The 13,184-nt window shown below is 42.5% G+C and overlaps 2 protein-coding genes across 4 annotated transcripts in view; one reads left to right on the top strand and one right to left on the bottom strand.

The window, feature by feature from the left end:
* rmc1 (regulator of MON1-CCZ1) overlaps nucleotides 1-1,913 on the top strand; it is a 28,283-nt gene extending 26,370 nt beyond the window's left edge. Inside the window, exon 20 of the mRNA XM_042068183.1 lies at nucleotides 1,526-1,913. Within this exon, the coding sequence (XP_041924117.1) occupies nucleotides 1,526-1,605 (80 nt within the window). The 3' untranslated portion in view covers nucleotides 1,606-1,913. The remainder of the gene's footprint in view (nucleotides 1-1,525) is intronic.
* Nucleotides 1,914-3,090: 1,177 nt separating this feature from the next.
* LOC121688530 (epidermal growth factor receptor-like) overlaps nucleotides 3,091-13,184 on the bottom strand; it is a 58,454-nt gene continuing 48,360 nt past the window's right edge. For 2 of the 3 annotated variants that reach the window (XM_042068181.1, XM_042068179.1), the window contains exons 21-27: nucleotides 10,870-11,025; nucleotides 9,137-9,212; nucleotides 8,761-8,907; nucleotides 7,899-7,996; nucleotides 7,414-7,731; nucleotides 6,518-6,608; nucleotides 3,091-5,679 (exon numbers count right to left, since the gene is read on the bottom strand). In XM_042068181.1, coding sequence (XP_041924115.1) covers nucleotides 5,333-5,679; nucleotides 6,518-6,608; nucleotides 7,414-7,731; nucleotides 7,899-7,996; nucleotides 8,761-8,907; nucleotides 9,137-9,212; nucleotides 10,870-11,025 — 1,233 coding nt within the window. In that variant the 3' untranslated portion in view covers nucleotides 3,091-5,332. The remainder of the gene's footprint in view (nucleotides 5,680-6,517; nucleotides 6,609-7,413; nucleotides 7,732-7,898; nucleotides 7,997-8,760; nucleotides 8,908-9,136; nucleotides 9,213-10,869; nucleotides 11,026-13,184) is intronic. The other variant, XM_042068180.1, reaches the window with a different exon arrangement.

Here is a 13,184-nt window from a genome sequence, read left to right as displayed (position 1 = left end):
ACAGGCTATTATATGGTTTAGCAATTTGCAAAGTAGTCTAATGTACTGATAAACATTTTATACATTTTCATATTTATTCATTATGTATCAAGAAGAATGGGTGTAAATAGCAGACAGAGCTGTAACACATTTTCCTCATTTCTCTCCTTGGTTCTGAAAATTCAATAGGAGTGCATGTACTGTAGGCCTACTGTAGCCAGGGCACAGACAGATAGGTCTTTTCAGTTTTCATTAGGCTATTGTCTACACAGAGATCATAGGCTATAAGGCTACATCTTATTGATTAAATTCAAAGCTAATTTCAATAGCCTAGAAATCTAGACACACCCTAGCGGCAGCAAATATGTTATTGCCTAGTCTGGCTTGTCAGGCTATAATTTTAATGTTTATCACAGTGAACTATCACCATTAGCAAGCTGGTGTCTTGCAGATTCACGTGCTGTGCGTGTGGCCACTGAGTGAAATGACGCGTAATGTTAAAAAGTTAAACAACTACAGTAGCCTATGTCGTCGGCTTATGACGATTTAGAAAAGGTTTGCCTACTCTGTTTTATGAACTAGGTCTACTAACCTAAGCTACTATAACATAGTAACCTAAACAGAATATGTTATGAACGTTCAGCCTTAGATTTTCGAAGCTGCCAGGTTATTGAAATGGATAGACCATGACATGGTTAAAACGGGTTTGATAGCCTACTTCATTAAACATGAAACAACTTTAAACATTTTATTCTCTATCTCTAAGCTGAATACTATTGCATGTTCAGATAGGCTAACTGCCAAGTGACCTTACCGTGCTCCCAAACGTCTCCTGCAGCACTGTGCCTGCGTGCACCTTCTGAGAGTTCACTGAATGCATGACGTCACAGATTGGTGGCCGCAAGGCATTTCAATTAACACAGAAAATTGTTATTTTTGTACATTTCTAATTTCACAAACTATTAATGAGACACTTTAGTGAATATTCATGTTGGAACTAGCGGAAGTATTACAAATTTTAAAAAGTAAAAAACGGGTCTTGTCAAAAGGGCACTTGGACATCAAAGGGGCAAAAGGGCAGCTGCTAGAGCCCCTGTACCCCCCCTTCTCTGCACGTGCCTGGTCAGTAACCATGTCTATCACAAGTGAGTCATCTTCCGCCCCTGCTCTCGCTGACTCTAGGGGTATTTTCTCATTATGTCGTACTGTAGCTTAGTAGGGTGCAGCCCATAGCTTAGTGAAGCCTGGGCTACTGCCACAATGAGCTGCTAACCCATCGTAGCCCCGGTGGGGTCTATTTCCTCCTGTCAGCCGTCTTTCCGTGCTGTCACAAGGGCTTTCCCTAGTTGCCAGCTGCCCTATTCACAGCAGTCACTAGCCTACGCTAGCTTCAGCATTACATTAATCATTAGTACGTCTGATAACATCCCCAGCAACATCTTCCCTAGAAGCCAAAGCCAGTTCCTCAGCTTGGTAGCACTGTGCCAACTGCATCCCTCCTGAGTCGTGTGTGTGTGTGTGTGTGTGTGTGTGGCGTGTGTTGCAGGTGAGCACTGTGAGGAGCATGTGGCACACTTCAAACAGATGTTTGGAGAGCAGGCGCTTATGAAGCCAGTGGCCGTGTAGCCACACGGCCGAGGAATGCAAGCGTCTGGAGATGGACTGGAAAATACCTGCTGACCTCACACTAATCAACATTCCCCTTGGCTTTGGATTGGGATACGCTAGAAAACAGGGAGTGAAGGGTATTTATTTTTCAGTTTTGTCTTGGAGTTTCTGGACTTAAACTCATGCAGGCATTTGAATGGTTGATTTTTGTATAGAACACTGACAAAATGTCCTTATTCAAAGAATGCCTGTCTAAACTATGAGATATTGTATATGTTGTTAAAAAGAATAATGTAAGTTTTATTAAAGTCTTATATTTAATCATGCATGTACATTTGTGTTTTTCATTAGTATTTCTAAGAGACAGATGAATATATGAGGAATGTGGAAATCAATATTTACACTTATTAGCCACAATGTATCACAATATCAGGATTGCTCCGCCCCAAAACAGAGAAACTAGTGAAAGTGATGATGTCAGATGGCACCGTGTGTTTTCATATAATTGCACATAGTCCTTGTGATAATAGCTTAATGATTAAATTATAGCACATAGTACTTGTGATAATAATAGCTTAATGATTAAATTAGCTTAATAATTAAATTATAGCACATAGTACTTGTGATAATAATAGCTTAATGATTAAATTATAGCACATAGTACTTGTGATAATAATAGCTTAATGATTAAATTATAGCACATAGTCCTTGTAATAATAGCTTAATGATTAAATTATAGCACATAGTACTTGTGGTAATAATAGCTTAATGGTTAAATTAGCTTAATGATTAAATTATAGCACATAGTACTTGTGATAATAATAGCTTAATGATTAAATTATAGCACATAGTCCTTGTGATAATAGTTTAATGATTAAATTATAGCACATAGTACTTGTGATAATAATAGCTTAATGATTAAATTAGCTTAATGATTAAATTCTTGTGATAATAGCTTAATGATTAAATTATAGCACATAGTACTTGTGATAATAATAGCTTAATGATTAAATTAGCTTAATGATTAAATTATAGCACATAGTACTTGTGATAATAATAGCTTAATGATTAAATTATAGCACATAGATTCACTATAATGAATCAATCGTCAATATCAACAGCATAATTTATGAGAATGCAACACTACATTTGTTTTAACTTGTATGTACTGCTCTCTGCCACACAGGGGCGCTCTTCTCCAGGCTTAGTGCACAGTGTGCTCATGGGTTGTTAGCAAACAGTTAATGCAATTCTCAAACTGTCAGGAGGGAGATGTGGTGGTGTAAGCCAGACACGACGCAACAAAATTGATTGTTCGTTGTTTCCCGACAACGGGCGTCACACTCAACATGCAAAGACAATGAAATTTTAAACAGATGTTAACTTTGGCGTACCATCAATTTGTTATGACAAGAATACTCATTCTTAATCATTAACAGCAGAATACTCTTTCTTAATCATTAACAGTAGATTTTTCCAAGGACAACAACCACACTGCCCATGTCCAACTGCGTTCTTTTTATTGAATGGCAACATATTCAGTAGCAAACAAGATGTAAATATTAAGTGCATTTACACTGGACACCTACATACCTACAAGTGCACCATATCACACGAGGACCAATGAAATGCATACACATACGTTCTTCTATTTAAAGGAACCAAATGACCTATATCAGCAGTTTATCATTTTAGCGCTATACAAAATGTATACCAAAAATGCTACCAAAACAGTGTTGTATAAACTAGGCCTACTAAAACAGTGTTTTATAAACTAAGCCTACCTACCAAAACAGTGGCTCCTATGTAGGACTGTGAAGTTCAATGAGTGTGTAGAGAAAAAACCTGACGTCATTATTTCAGTTACACGGATTTGCATGTTGACATATCCCTAAAAAACACCCCGGGAATTAGATCAGATCATTGCTGATGGAACCAACCGGTCTTTGGTAATAATGTGTTTGTAAGATCATATTCAAACCTTCTGTTTGTAGAAAAAGAGCACAAGGAAAGCTTAGGCTCAATTAGATGAGACGGTCACATCACAATTGCAGGGTCCTAAGAGACAGTGCATTGACACATTATTTAACATCACAAACGTGGGATCCTAAGAAATAAAAATTATTACATGCATAAAAATGCATGTTTTTCTTGGCTTCACCTTCTTCTTTGAGTGATTGAAGAACATACCTACTTTGGATTTACTTTGAGCCGTCTGGGCCACCGTAGGTTGCACTTTGAGCAAAAAATGCCCCGTATTGTGTAAATCCCTGTTTACTAGAAGGTCCATTAGAGTGTAGTTGCCTCTCTTGAGTTTATTCTCTGTTTATTCTCCTTTGTGCAGTTTTGTAGAGGAGGTAAACGGCCTGAATTCAGAACATCTTAAACGGCACAGCAAAGCTAAAAGATATTCCATCTTCAATCTTTCTCTTTTAGTTAATAAAATGCAATCATTTATTTACAGAATACTTTGAGCAAAATGTGCTGAAACCGCAACTGTTCAAATGTCCCTTCGTGGCCTGTGAGTTCTGTGGCCTGTGAATTTGGCCTGGTCAGATCAGAGGGTTTAATGACCCAAACACTGCCAGCACTACACCTGTCCATCACTGCTCTCTTGTGTTCAGTCTCCACACAGTGGGATTCGCATGCAGTGCTACATGCATTATTCAAGGCTTTGTACTAAAAGTGACTTTGATTGAATAATTAATAGTTATGTGTGCTTACTTCGCCTTGCTATTAGGTGGCCTTGCTTACTTTACAAATTTGACCCAGAACAGATTGCTTGCCTGTTAAAAATTGGCCCCTGAATAACATAAAAAAAACTATAATACTGGTTTTTAAATTACACTCCATAAAAACTTACAATTATAACATTCTGACTACTTTGTACACAAATAAACACAACATCCAAAAACACATTTTTCTGTTCTACGTGGGATGAGAACTGGAGGTCATCTGTATCGTGTCCTGCTATAAGTATACTGAAAACAAGAAATCAGTTTGTTGAACTAGTTGTTAATTGTATTAGTTTATGCTATGACTACGGTGAGAGTATAGAGCCATCCTGCTACTTAAATGCAGCATCTGACAAAGAGATGAGTAATTGTTTCAAGTAGTTTTTAGAGTTCTCTGTGGGAAAACTCCTGCTGATTCGTTGTCACAAAACAATTCAACCTGCTACAAAACAGCCTTCATTCTGTCAGCACTCCAACACGTGTATCAGTCTACGCGCCTCTGGCCTGTCCAGCACAACCCACTTCTGTCCAGGGCAGGCAGTGGAGCGTCACGTCCTGCGAGGCGGCCCTTTCCTCTGCGGCCCGTCTCGGTGGACGTGATGCTCCACTGCAGGGCTACACGGCTCAAGGTGAGGTCAAGGTTCGTGACCAGCGAGCATCCGCCACCTTTATCCTGTGGATGAGTGGACGAGAGCGTTTTTTCCAGCGCATCCGGGCAGTCTCAACCAGTCCGGGCAACTCAACCGGTGCGGCTTGTGATGTTTCAAAGTCAGTTCCCCTGTGCGTGTGTACACACACACACACACACACACACACACACAACCTTAGACTTGCTCAGATGCTTACGTGAAAACCCCATTAAGTCTTCAGTAACACGGAAGGATAAAATAAAAGTTTATGACATTCCAGTTTTGGCCCTTGTTCTGTTCCAGACCAGGCCAGGCCAGGGCCCAGATAGACCCCAGCTGTCTCACGTGGCGCTGGTCCATATGTGCGCTGCTCCCGAGCTCTTAATGCGCCGGCGTCTGCACTTTAGCGTTCAGCCCCAGATACTCCAGGTTCTCTGCGGCTGGCAGGAAGAGGCCTCGGGGAACGTCCAGGGGCAGGAAGTCCTCCTGGTAGTCCGGGTTGTCCAGGTTGGCACAGCGCGAGCGCGGGAGCGTGCAGCTGGCCGTGTTCAGGTAATCTGGCGCGTCCGGCTTTCCACTGAGCACCTCGCAGTACCCATCTTCATCATAATCCTCCTCCTCATCATCATCGTAACTGTGGCGACCGTCATGACTGCCCCCCCCTCTCAGCTCCTCGTAGTTTGGGTTCATCATGTTGCCCAGTGTGGACTCTTGCTGGTTCACATACTCTGTTTAAGGGGGTGAGAACAAAGCCAGTGAGAAAATAAATAAAAATTACACAAAACTAGAAAAGGGGATCATTGCACAGAGCTGTGGAGTATTTCCCAACGCTGGCTTAGCGGCTTAGTGGGCTTAGCTTGTTAGTCCGAGGCCAGAAGTGATGCCTTCCCATAAATCATCACTTCAGCATACAGCCTGCATACTCCTGCACTCTCAAGCCAAGGCCTCCAAATATTATATTTCTAAAAATAACACCCCGACTTCTGAGAAGTCTTTCACAAGTTCATTTGGAAGAGCCTTGAACCAGACCTATGAAATCCCAACCGGGAATCCACCCAGCTATTGTCTTCAAAACAAAGGAATTTAGCTGCGTTGTTCCTAATATTAATATCACTTTTGGGTTTACTACTAGGCCAACAGGAGAACACGACATATGGCCATCTGAATTAGAAACATATACGTGGCCATCTGAATTAGAAACAGGACGAGCTGGCACTATTGCGTGGTCATCTGAATTAGAAACAGGACGAGCTGGCACTATTATGATGCGGTGGGTACATTGGCATTACATGTGCTTTTTACACGGCTCCCCACAGTGCTAGTAGAACGCTGCGCTGACTTGAATGGGATTTTCCAACGTTCTGAGGTAAAATAATATATCTGTGTAATTACCACTACAAACATATTTACTGCTGTCAATGGCAACAGATTTTGTGTTTTTGATTTAAGTCTTTCATATCACTCCGCAAGTCGTGTCGGAGTCCTGTTTGCCCTGTCTGAACTTATTTTCCGATAATGACCGGCGTTCTATACATTATCCCTTACTTGACCAGCGATCATCCTTACCTGGCAGAGGATGGTCCTTCTCCAGTGGTCCCTTGGTAGGGTCAGTGATGTAGCGGAGGATGATACTGTTCTCTCTTGCTGGGTGACCATTCTGTTGAAGAAAATACAAGCACAACTATGTCAGCGTCTCTGTGGACATTAAAAGGCATCATCACCCTACATTTACACTGCTACAGGAAGAACATTAAAGGCCATCATCACCCTACATTTACACTGCTACAGGAAGAACATTAAAGGCCATCATCACCCTACATTTACACTGCTACAGGAAGAACATTAAAGGCCATCATCACCCTACATTTACACTGCTAGAGGAAGGACATTCACCATGTCTCTTAAACAGTCATAATGACCCTACTGCTGACCTGTGATCGTATAACTATTGATTTGGGTTTTTCACACACCATACTTTGTTCATATTATTCATGGCCAGTAAAATCTTAATACATTTAAACACTTGTAGGAGGCAAACCAGATTGTACCATGCACAGGAAAATGTAGCATGGTCCATTTCCAACCAGAATTGCACTACTGTTGTGCACATCATCCATATTGCACAACACATACTGGACCTCTGCCACCCTAATACTGAAACATCCATATTGCACAACACATACTGGACCTCTGCCACCCTGATACTGAAACAGAAACTTGCTGCAGTCTACGCTCACTTCCTGAGAAAGTTATGGCCAACAGGTTTAACCAGACTTCAAAGCAGCGGTGCCCAAGTAGTGCAGCAGAGTGTGTGTGTGTGTGTGTGTGTGTGTGTGTGTGTGTGTGTGCGTGTGTGCGCGTGCGTGTGTGTGTACTCACTCCAGTGGTGCCTAAGTGCAGCAGTGTGTGTGTGTGTGTGTGTGTGTGTGTGTGTGTGTGTGTGCGCGGGTGTGTGTACTCACTCTGGCTCTGGTGAGGACATGCAGTGTTGGAGACGGTGGAGATGGGGGGGTAGTGGGAGGGGTCGGCGGACTTCCTGTGTGCCTGTAGCCGTTGTGTGCTGGTGTGTGTGTGCGGTAGGAGGCGGTGGTCACCGTGGTTACGCGGGGATGCTGCGGTTGCTGTGGAGACGGCATGCCGGGATGGCCCTCGGTGAAGAAGCCCTTGTTGGGCAGCAGGTACTCCTCGGCGTCAACCACGTCGTCGATACCCTCGGTGCTGACAAGCGTCCGGTAGAAGCGGGAGTCCGTCGGGCTCGGCAGGCACATCCGCTCGTCACCCTGCATGTGGCTCATGGTTGGTCATTGATCTCACTCTGACCTTTCACTCATCAACCACATCAACCACCAAGTCATCCACCCAAACACCAACCACATCAACCACCAAGTCATCCACCCAAACTACTTTCATCAGCCCTGCACATTCAAGATGCTAAAAAGCCATTTACCTGTATGACCAGGTAGCGTGATGGATCACGAGCCATTTTGGAGAACTCCGCAACAAGCTCCCTGAAGTGAGGTCTGCTGTCCGCATCAATCATCCAACCTGCACACGCCCAACACGTACAAGACCACAGTTACAATAAGACTGTTTGCTCTGTGATTAGCACCAACAAAAGACCGATGCAAGAGATGATTAGCCTGAAGTTCCACTGACACAAAGCTAAAGCCCAAAACATCAGCACTCACATTTCACCATGATCATGTAGACGTCTATGGTGCATATGGGAGGCTACTGTTACACATTTCACCATGATCATGTAGACGTCTATGGTGCATATGGGAGGCTACTGTTACACATTTCACCATGATCATGTAGACGTCTATGGTGCATATGTGAGGCTACTGTTACACATTTCAGCATGATCATGTAGACGTCTATGGTGCATATGTGAGGCTACTGTTACACTCACATTTCACCATGATCATGTAGACGTCTATGGTGCATATGTGAGGCTACTGTTACACATTTCACCATGATCATGTAGACGTCTATGGTGCATATGTGAGGCTACTGTTACACATTTCACCATGATCATGTAGACATCTATGGTGCATATGTGAGGCTACTGTTACACATTTCACCATGATCATGTAGACGTCTATGGTGCATATGGGAGGCTACTGTTAAACATTTCACCATGATCATGTAGACGTCTATGGTGCATATGGGAGGCTATTGTTACACTCACATTTCACCATGATCATGTAGACGTCTATGGTGCATATGGGAGGCTATTGTTACACCCACATTTCACCATGATCATGTAGACGTCTATGGTGCATATGGGAGGCTACTGTTACACTCACATTTCACCATGATCATGTAGACGTCTATGGTGCATATGGGAGGCTGGGGTAGACGCTCGCCCTTCTCCAGGAGGTCAGCAATGGCACTAGCTGGGATCCCGTCATAAGGTTTCGACCCGAATGTCATCAGCTCCCAAACGGTCACCCCTGAGGAGGGAGACATGAGACTCAAAGCTCAAGGTGTGTGTGTTATAACTGCCCCTGTGTGTTATAACTGCCCCTGTGTGTGTTATAACTGCCACTGTGTGGTATAACTGCCCCTGTGTGTGTTATAATTGCCCCTGTGTGTGTTATAACTGCCACTGTGTGTTATAACTGCCACTGTGTATTATAGCTGCCACTGTGTGTGTTATAACTGCCCCCTCTCTTTCCTCACCATAACTCCATACGTCGCTCTGATGAGTGTACGTCCAATGCAGAATGGACTCCAGCGCCATCCACTTGATGGGAACCTGTAAGTAAAGAAAGCACAATACAGCTAAGTGCCTCTCTCTCTCTCTCTCTCTCTCTCTCTCTCTCTCTCTCTCTCTCTCTCTCTCTCTCTCATTATTATCGGACTCGATGGACAACCACAAGCAAGTGTTGAGCAGAGGGGGTTTGCAGCATGCACAATATTTTAAGTGGATGATGCTGATGATTGTAGCACTTCACTGCTTGCTTCAGCGACTCAGAAAAGGGGCGGTCCTGATTCAGAGCACTCCTTTCAGGTTGACCTAGATTAATCTAAGAGTGGAGTCTGAAAAAAACCTCATCTCAAAGCTATGGCAAGAATTTGTTTTGTGCCTTTATTTTGGAAATATCAAATATAAGAGATCCAAATCTAACCAGCTTCTGTCACATCATCCGTCATCTGCAGCTTCTTGGATTACGTCCCTAAACCAAGCCCTTCAGTCAATACCAAATGTGTGTATTTATCTTCATTCGGGCCTGAAATCATGCAAGGCTCGTCATGTGTATTATATTAACAGGCGTTTCATTTGTATTCAATTTAGTACTTTTTTTTTTCAGGGCAGAAAATCCCTTATCCATCCATCCATCAACGATAAGCTCTATAGAGCTCTAGTATCATTCAGGTGGTATATGCTCTATAGCAGTGGTCCCCAAACTTTTTCTTCCGAGGGCCAGCTCACTATGCCTGGCTCTAAGCGAGGGCCAGAGACTCGGAGTATCAGTAACCATAAATAGCTTAGTGCTGTGAACAACAGCAGTCTACCTTAGTTGAATATTCCATTACATTTAATCGTAGGCTACTGCAATTTAATACCATTGTTAGCTGTGTTTATGTTGCCATCATATATCAGTGTAAAATGTAGCTCAAATGAAATAATACTAATAAAAAGACTTTAGCATTCCCAAAAGTATTAGCAGGGAGTCCCAAAGGTATTTTATTCAAAATGTGTGAACTCTATGTCTGCATACACAGCTCAAGTTGTGAACAAGCAATATTCTACAAATAATTCAAAGTTCTCAAACTATGAGAGTTTTATGAAGTGCTGGCAAAAACATCTGAGATCACCTAATGAGAACTTTGTGAACTCTATGAACATTTGAATGAGTGGATAAAAAATAGAAATAATTATCCCAGAAAGTCCCAGAAATATGACTTGAATAGAAGTTAGTTAGTTATTAACAATTAATTAATAAACTTTTAGAATACTTTGAGCATTGATGCAGTCAGCATAGGCCTCTTACATTGTTTACAGGTAGGCCTACATTTCATTCCGTTTTCAATGGCAAACGTGAAACAGCGCCAAAACAACCACCAGTGGACAAAAAGAGTATTGTGAAATGTATTGTTAAGACTCGCCATAGAGAATGAATGGGGGAAATTACGGAGGTCATAGTTTGACGATGTCGTACTCCAGTGCAGAGACTGCAGAGCTCTAGTATCATACAGGTGGTATATGCTCTATAGTATAGAGCTCTAGTATCATACAGGTGGTATATGCTCTATAGTATAGAGCTCTAGTATCATACAGGTGGTATATGCTCTATAGTATAGAGCTCTAGTATCATACAGGTGGTGTCACATGTGCAACGCCAGAAGCCATACACTGCCAATGAATATAAATGAATTCAGAAGACTCCTTTAGGTCAGCGCTCGCTCACCTTGCCTCCATCTGAAAGGTATTCCTTCTCGTCTGCACTGAGGAGTTTAGCCAGCCCAAAGTCGGTGATCTTCACGTGGTTGGGAGTCTTCACCAGCACGTTCCTTGCTGCTAAGTCCCGGTGGACCAAGTGGCGATCCTCCAAGTAGCTCATACCCTGTGGGACAAACAGCAAGGGATCATGGGTCTAGCATTAGCAGTTACCTTAAGAGCAGAATAAATATGGCTATGTAACATGAACGATGTATGAACAACATGTACAGATATGTGCAATGTACAGTAGTAGCAGTAACATTATAATAGTAGGAATAATAATATATATGCAGTGTATTAACAGAATATAAAATAAGAAAACAGAATAAATGCGGATATTCAGTATGAAGACTGTTGCTGCATAACTAACATGTAATTATGAGCATGTGGGTCTGTTGCTGCATAACTAACATGTAATTATGAGCATGTGGGTCTGTTGCTGCATAACTAACTAACATGTCATTATGAGCATGTGGGTCTGTTGCTGCATATCTAACATGCGATTATGAGCATGTGGGTCTGTTGCTGCATAACTAACTAACATGTCATTATGAGCATGTGGGTCTGTTGCTGCATATCTAACATGCGATTATGAGCATGTGGGTCTGTTGCTGCATAACTAACTAACATGTCATTATGAGCATGTGGGTCTGTTGCTGCATAACTAACATGTAATTATGAGCATGTGGGTCTGTTGCTGCATATCTAACATGCGATTATGAGCATGTGGGTCTGTTGCTGCATAACTAACATGTCATTATGAGCATGTGGGTCTGTTGCTGCATAACTAACATGTCATTACGAGCATGGGGGTCTGTTGCTGCATAACTAACTAACATGTCATTATGAGCATGTGGGTCTGTTGCTGCATAACTAACATGTCATTATGAGCATGTGGGTCTGTTGCTGCATAACTAACATGTACAGAGTGTTAACTCTACACTGATGTTGCCATGGCAGCGTCCACAGTGAAATGATTGGCCCCAGGGCAGACGCACACTGTAGTCACAGTTGCCTTTTAAATGATCCTGCTGACGTGCTCTCCCCCATGACTGGCGATCACATTGCAGTTTAACTGGTCAGTTATTATGGCCCGTCCAGGTTCACTACACATAAGTAGAACTGGTCAGTTATTATGGCCCGCCCAGGTTCACATAAGTAGAACTGGTCAGGATATTATGGCCCGTCCAGGTTCACATAAGTAGAACTAGTCAGGTTATTATGGCCCATCCAGGTTCACTACACATAAGTAGAACTAGTCAGTTATTATGGCCCGTCCAGGTTCACATAAGTAGAACTGGTCAGTTATTATGGCCCATCCAGGTTCACTACACATAAGTAGAACTAGTCAGTTATTATGGCCCATCCAGTTTCACTTCACATATTGTATTGTACTATTGCGTTGATTGGAGGGTGTGGACTGGCCTGCCTCTAAAAAGATCTAGAGGAAACACTGAGGTAATTATGAGCATGTAGGTCTGTTGCTGAATAACTAACATGCCATTATGGTATATGCTTTATAAAGTACAAATGCACCAACTAAGCTACACACAGCAGAAAAGAGCCTTAACACTGATCCCGGGATTAGTGGTGTGTGTAGCCTAGAGCAAATAGCTGGAGGCAAGGCCAGGTTTAACCACAACAGAGTGCAGGAGGGAAACGCCCTGCAGGGAGGTGGGAACAGGAACAGTACAGCACTGAATCAACCAACACCACCTAGCAATAAGGACACAACCTAGCAATAAGGACACAACCTAGCAATAAGGACACCATCTAGCAATAAGGACACAACCTAGCAATAAGGACACCACCTAGCAATGAGGACACAACCTAACCCTGTGGTCAAAATGGTGTTCTAGATGAAGTTGTCAAATAATATTCATATTGACAAAAAGATGCCATCTGGCCTTGGATCCACACAAAACCCAATAATCCAAACAACATTCTGACCAGCTACAGGGTAGCCTGGCATCTCAAACATTCAAGTAACAGACAGCAAATGCAGACGATTTGATTTGTAGAACTTGTTTGTGTTAAGCCTGTTAGTCTAGCAGCAGCCAATGCTAGAGCTTCAGTCTAAAAAGAGGTAATAAATATGATTATTATTGGCTCTGGCGTCACAGTGGAAACTCTTGGGTTCAAATTACAAAACTGGTCAGCCAATGACCTTTATGCCACCTTATACAGTATATCCCCAAACTGCATCTTTCCTTCAACGTCTGCAGCAAGCTCCTCTGGATGCTTTACCAGTCTGTTGTTGCCAGCGTCCTCTTCTATGCAGTG

This window comes from Alosa sapidissima, chromosome 17, assembly GCF_018492685.1.
Source record: "Alosa sapidissima isolate fAloSap1 chromosome 17, fAloSap1.pri, whole genome shotgun sequence".
In the NCBI taxonomy this organism is placed as follows: domain Eukaryota; kingdom Metazoa; phylum Chordata; class Actinopteri; order Clupeiformes; family Clupeidae; genus Alosa; species Alosa sapidissima.
This window is presented reverse-complemented; position numbering and strand designations above follow the sequence as displayed.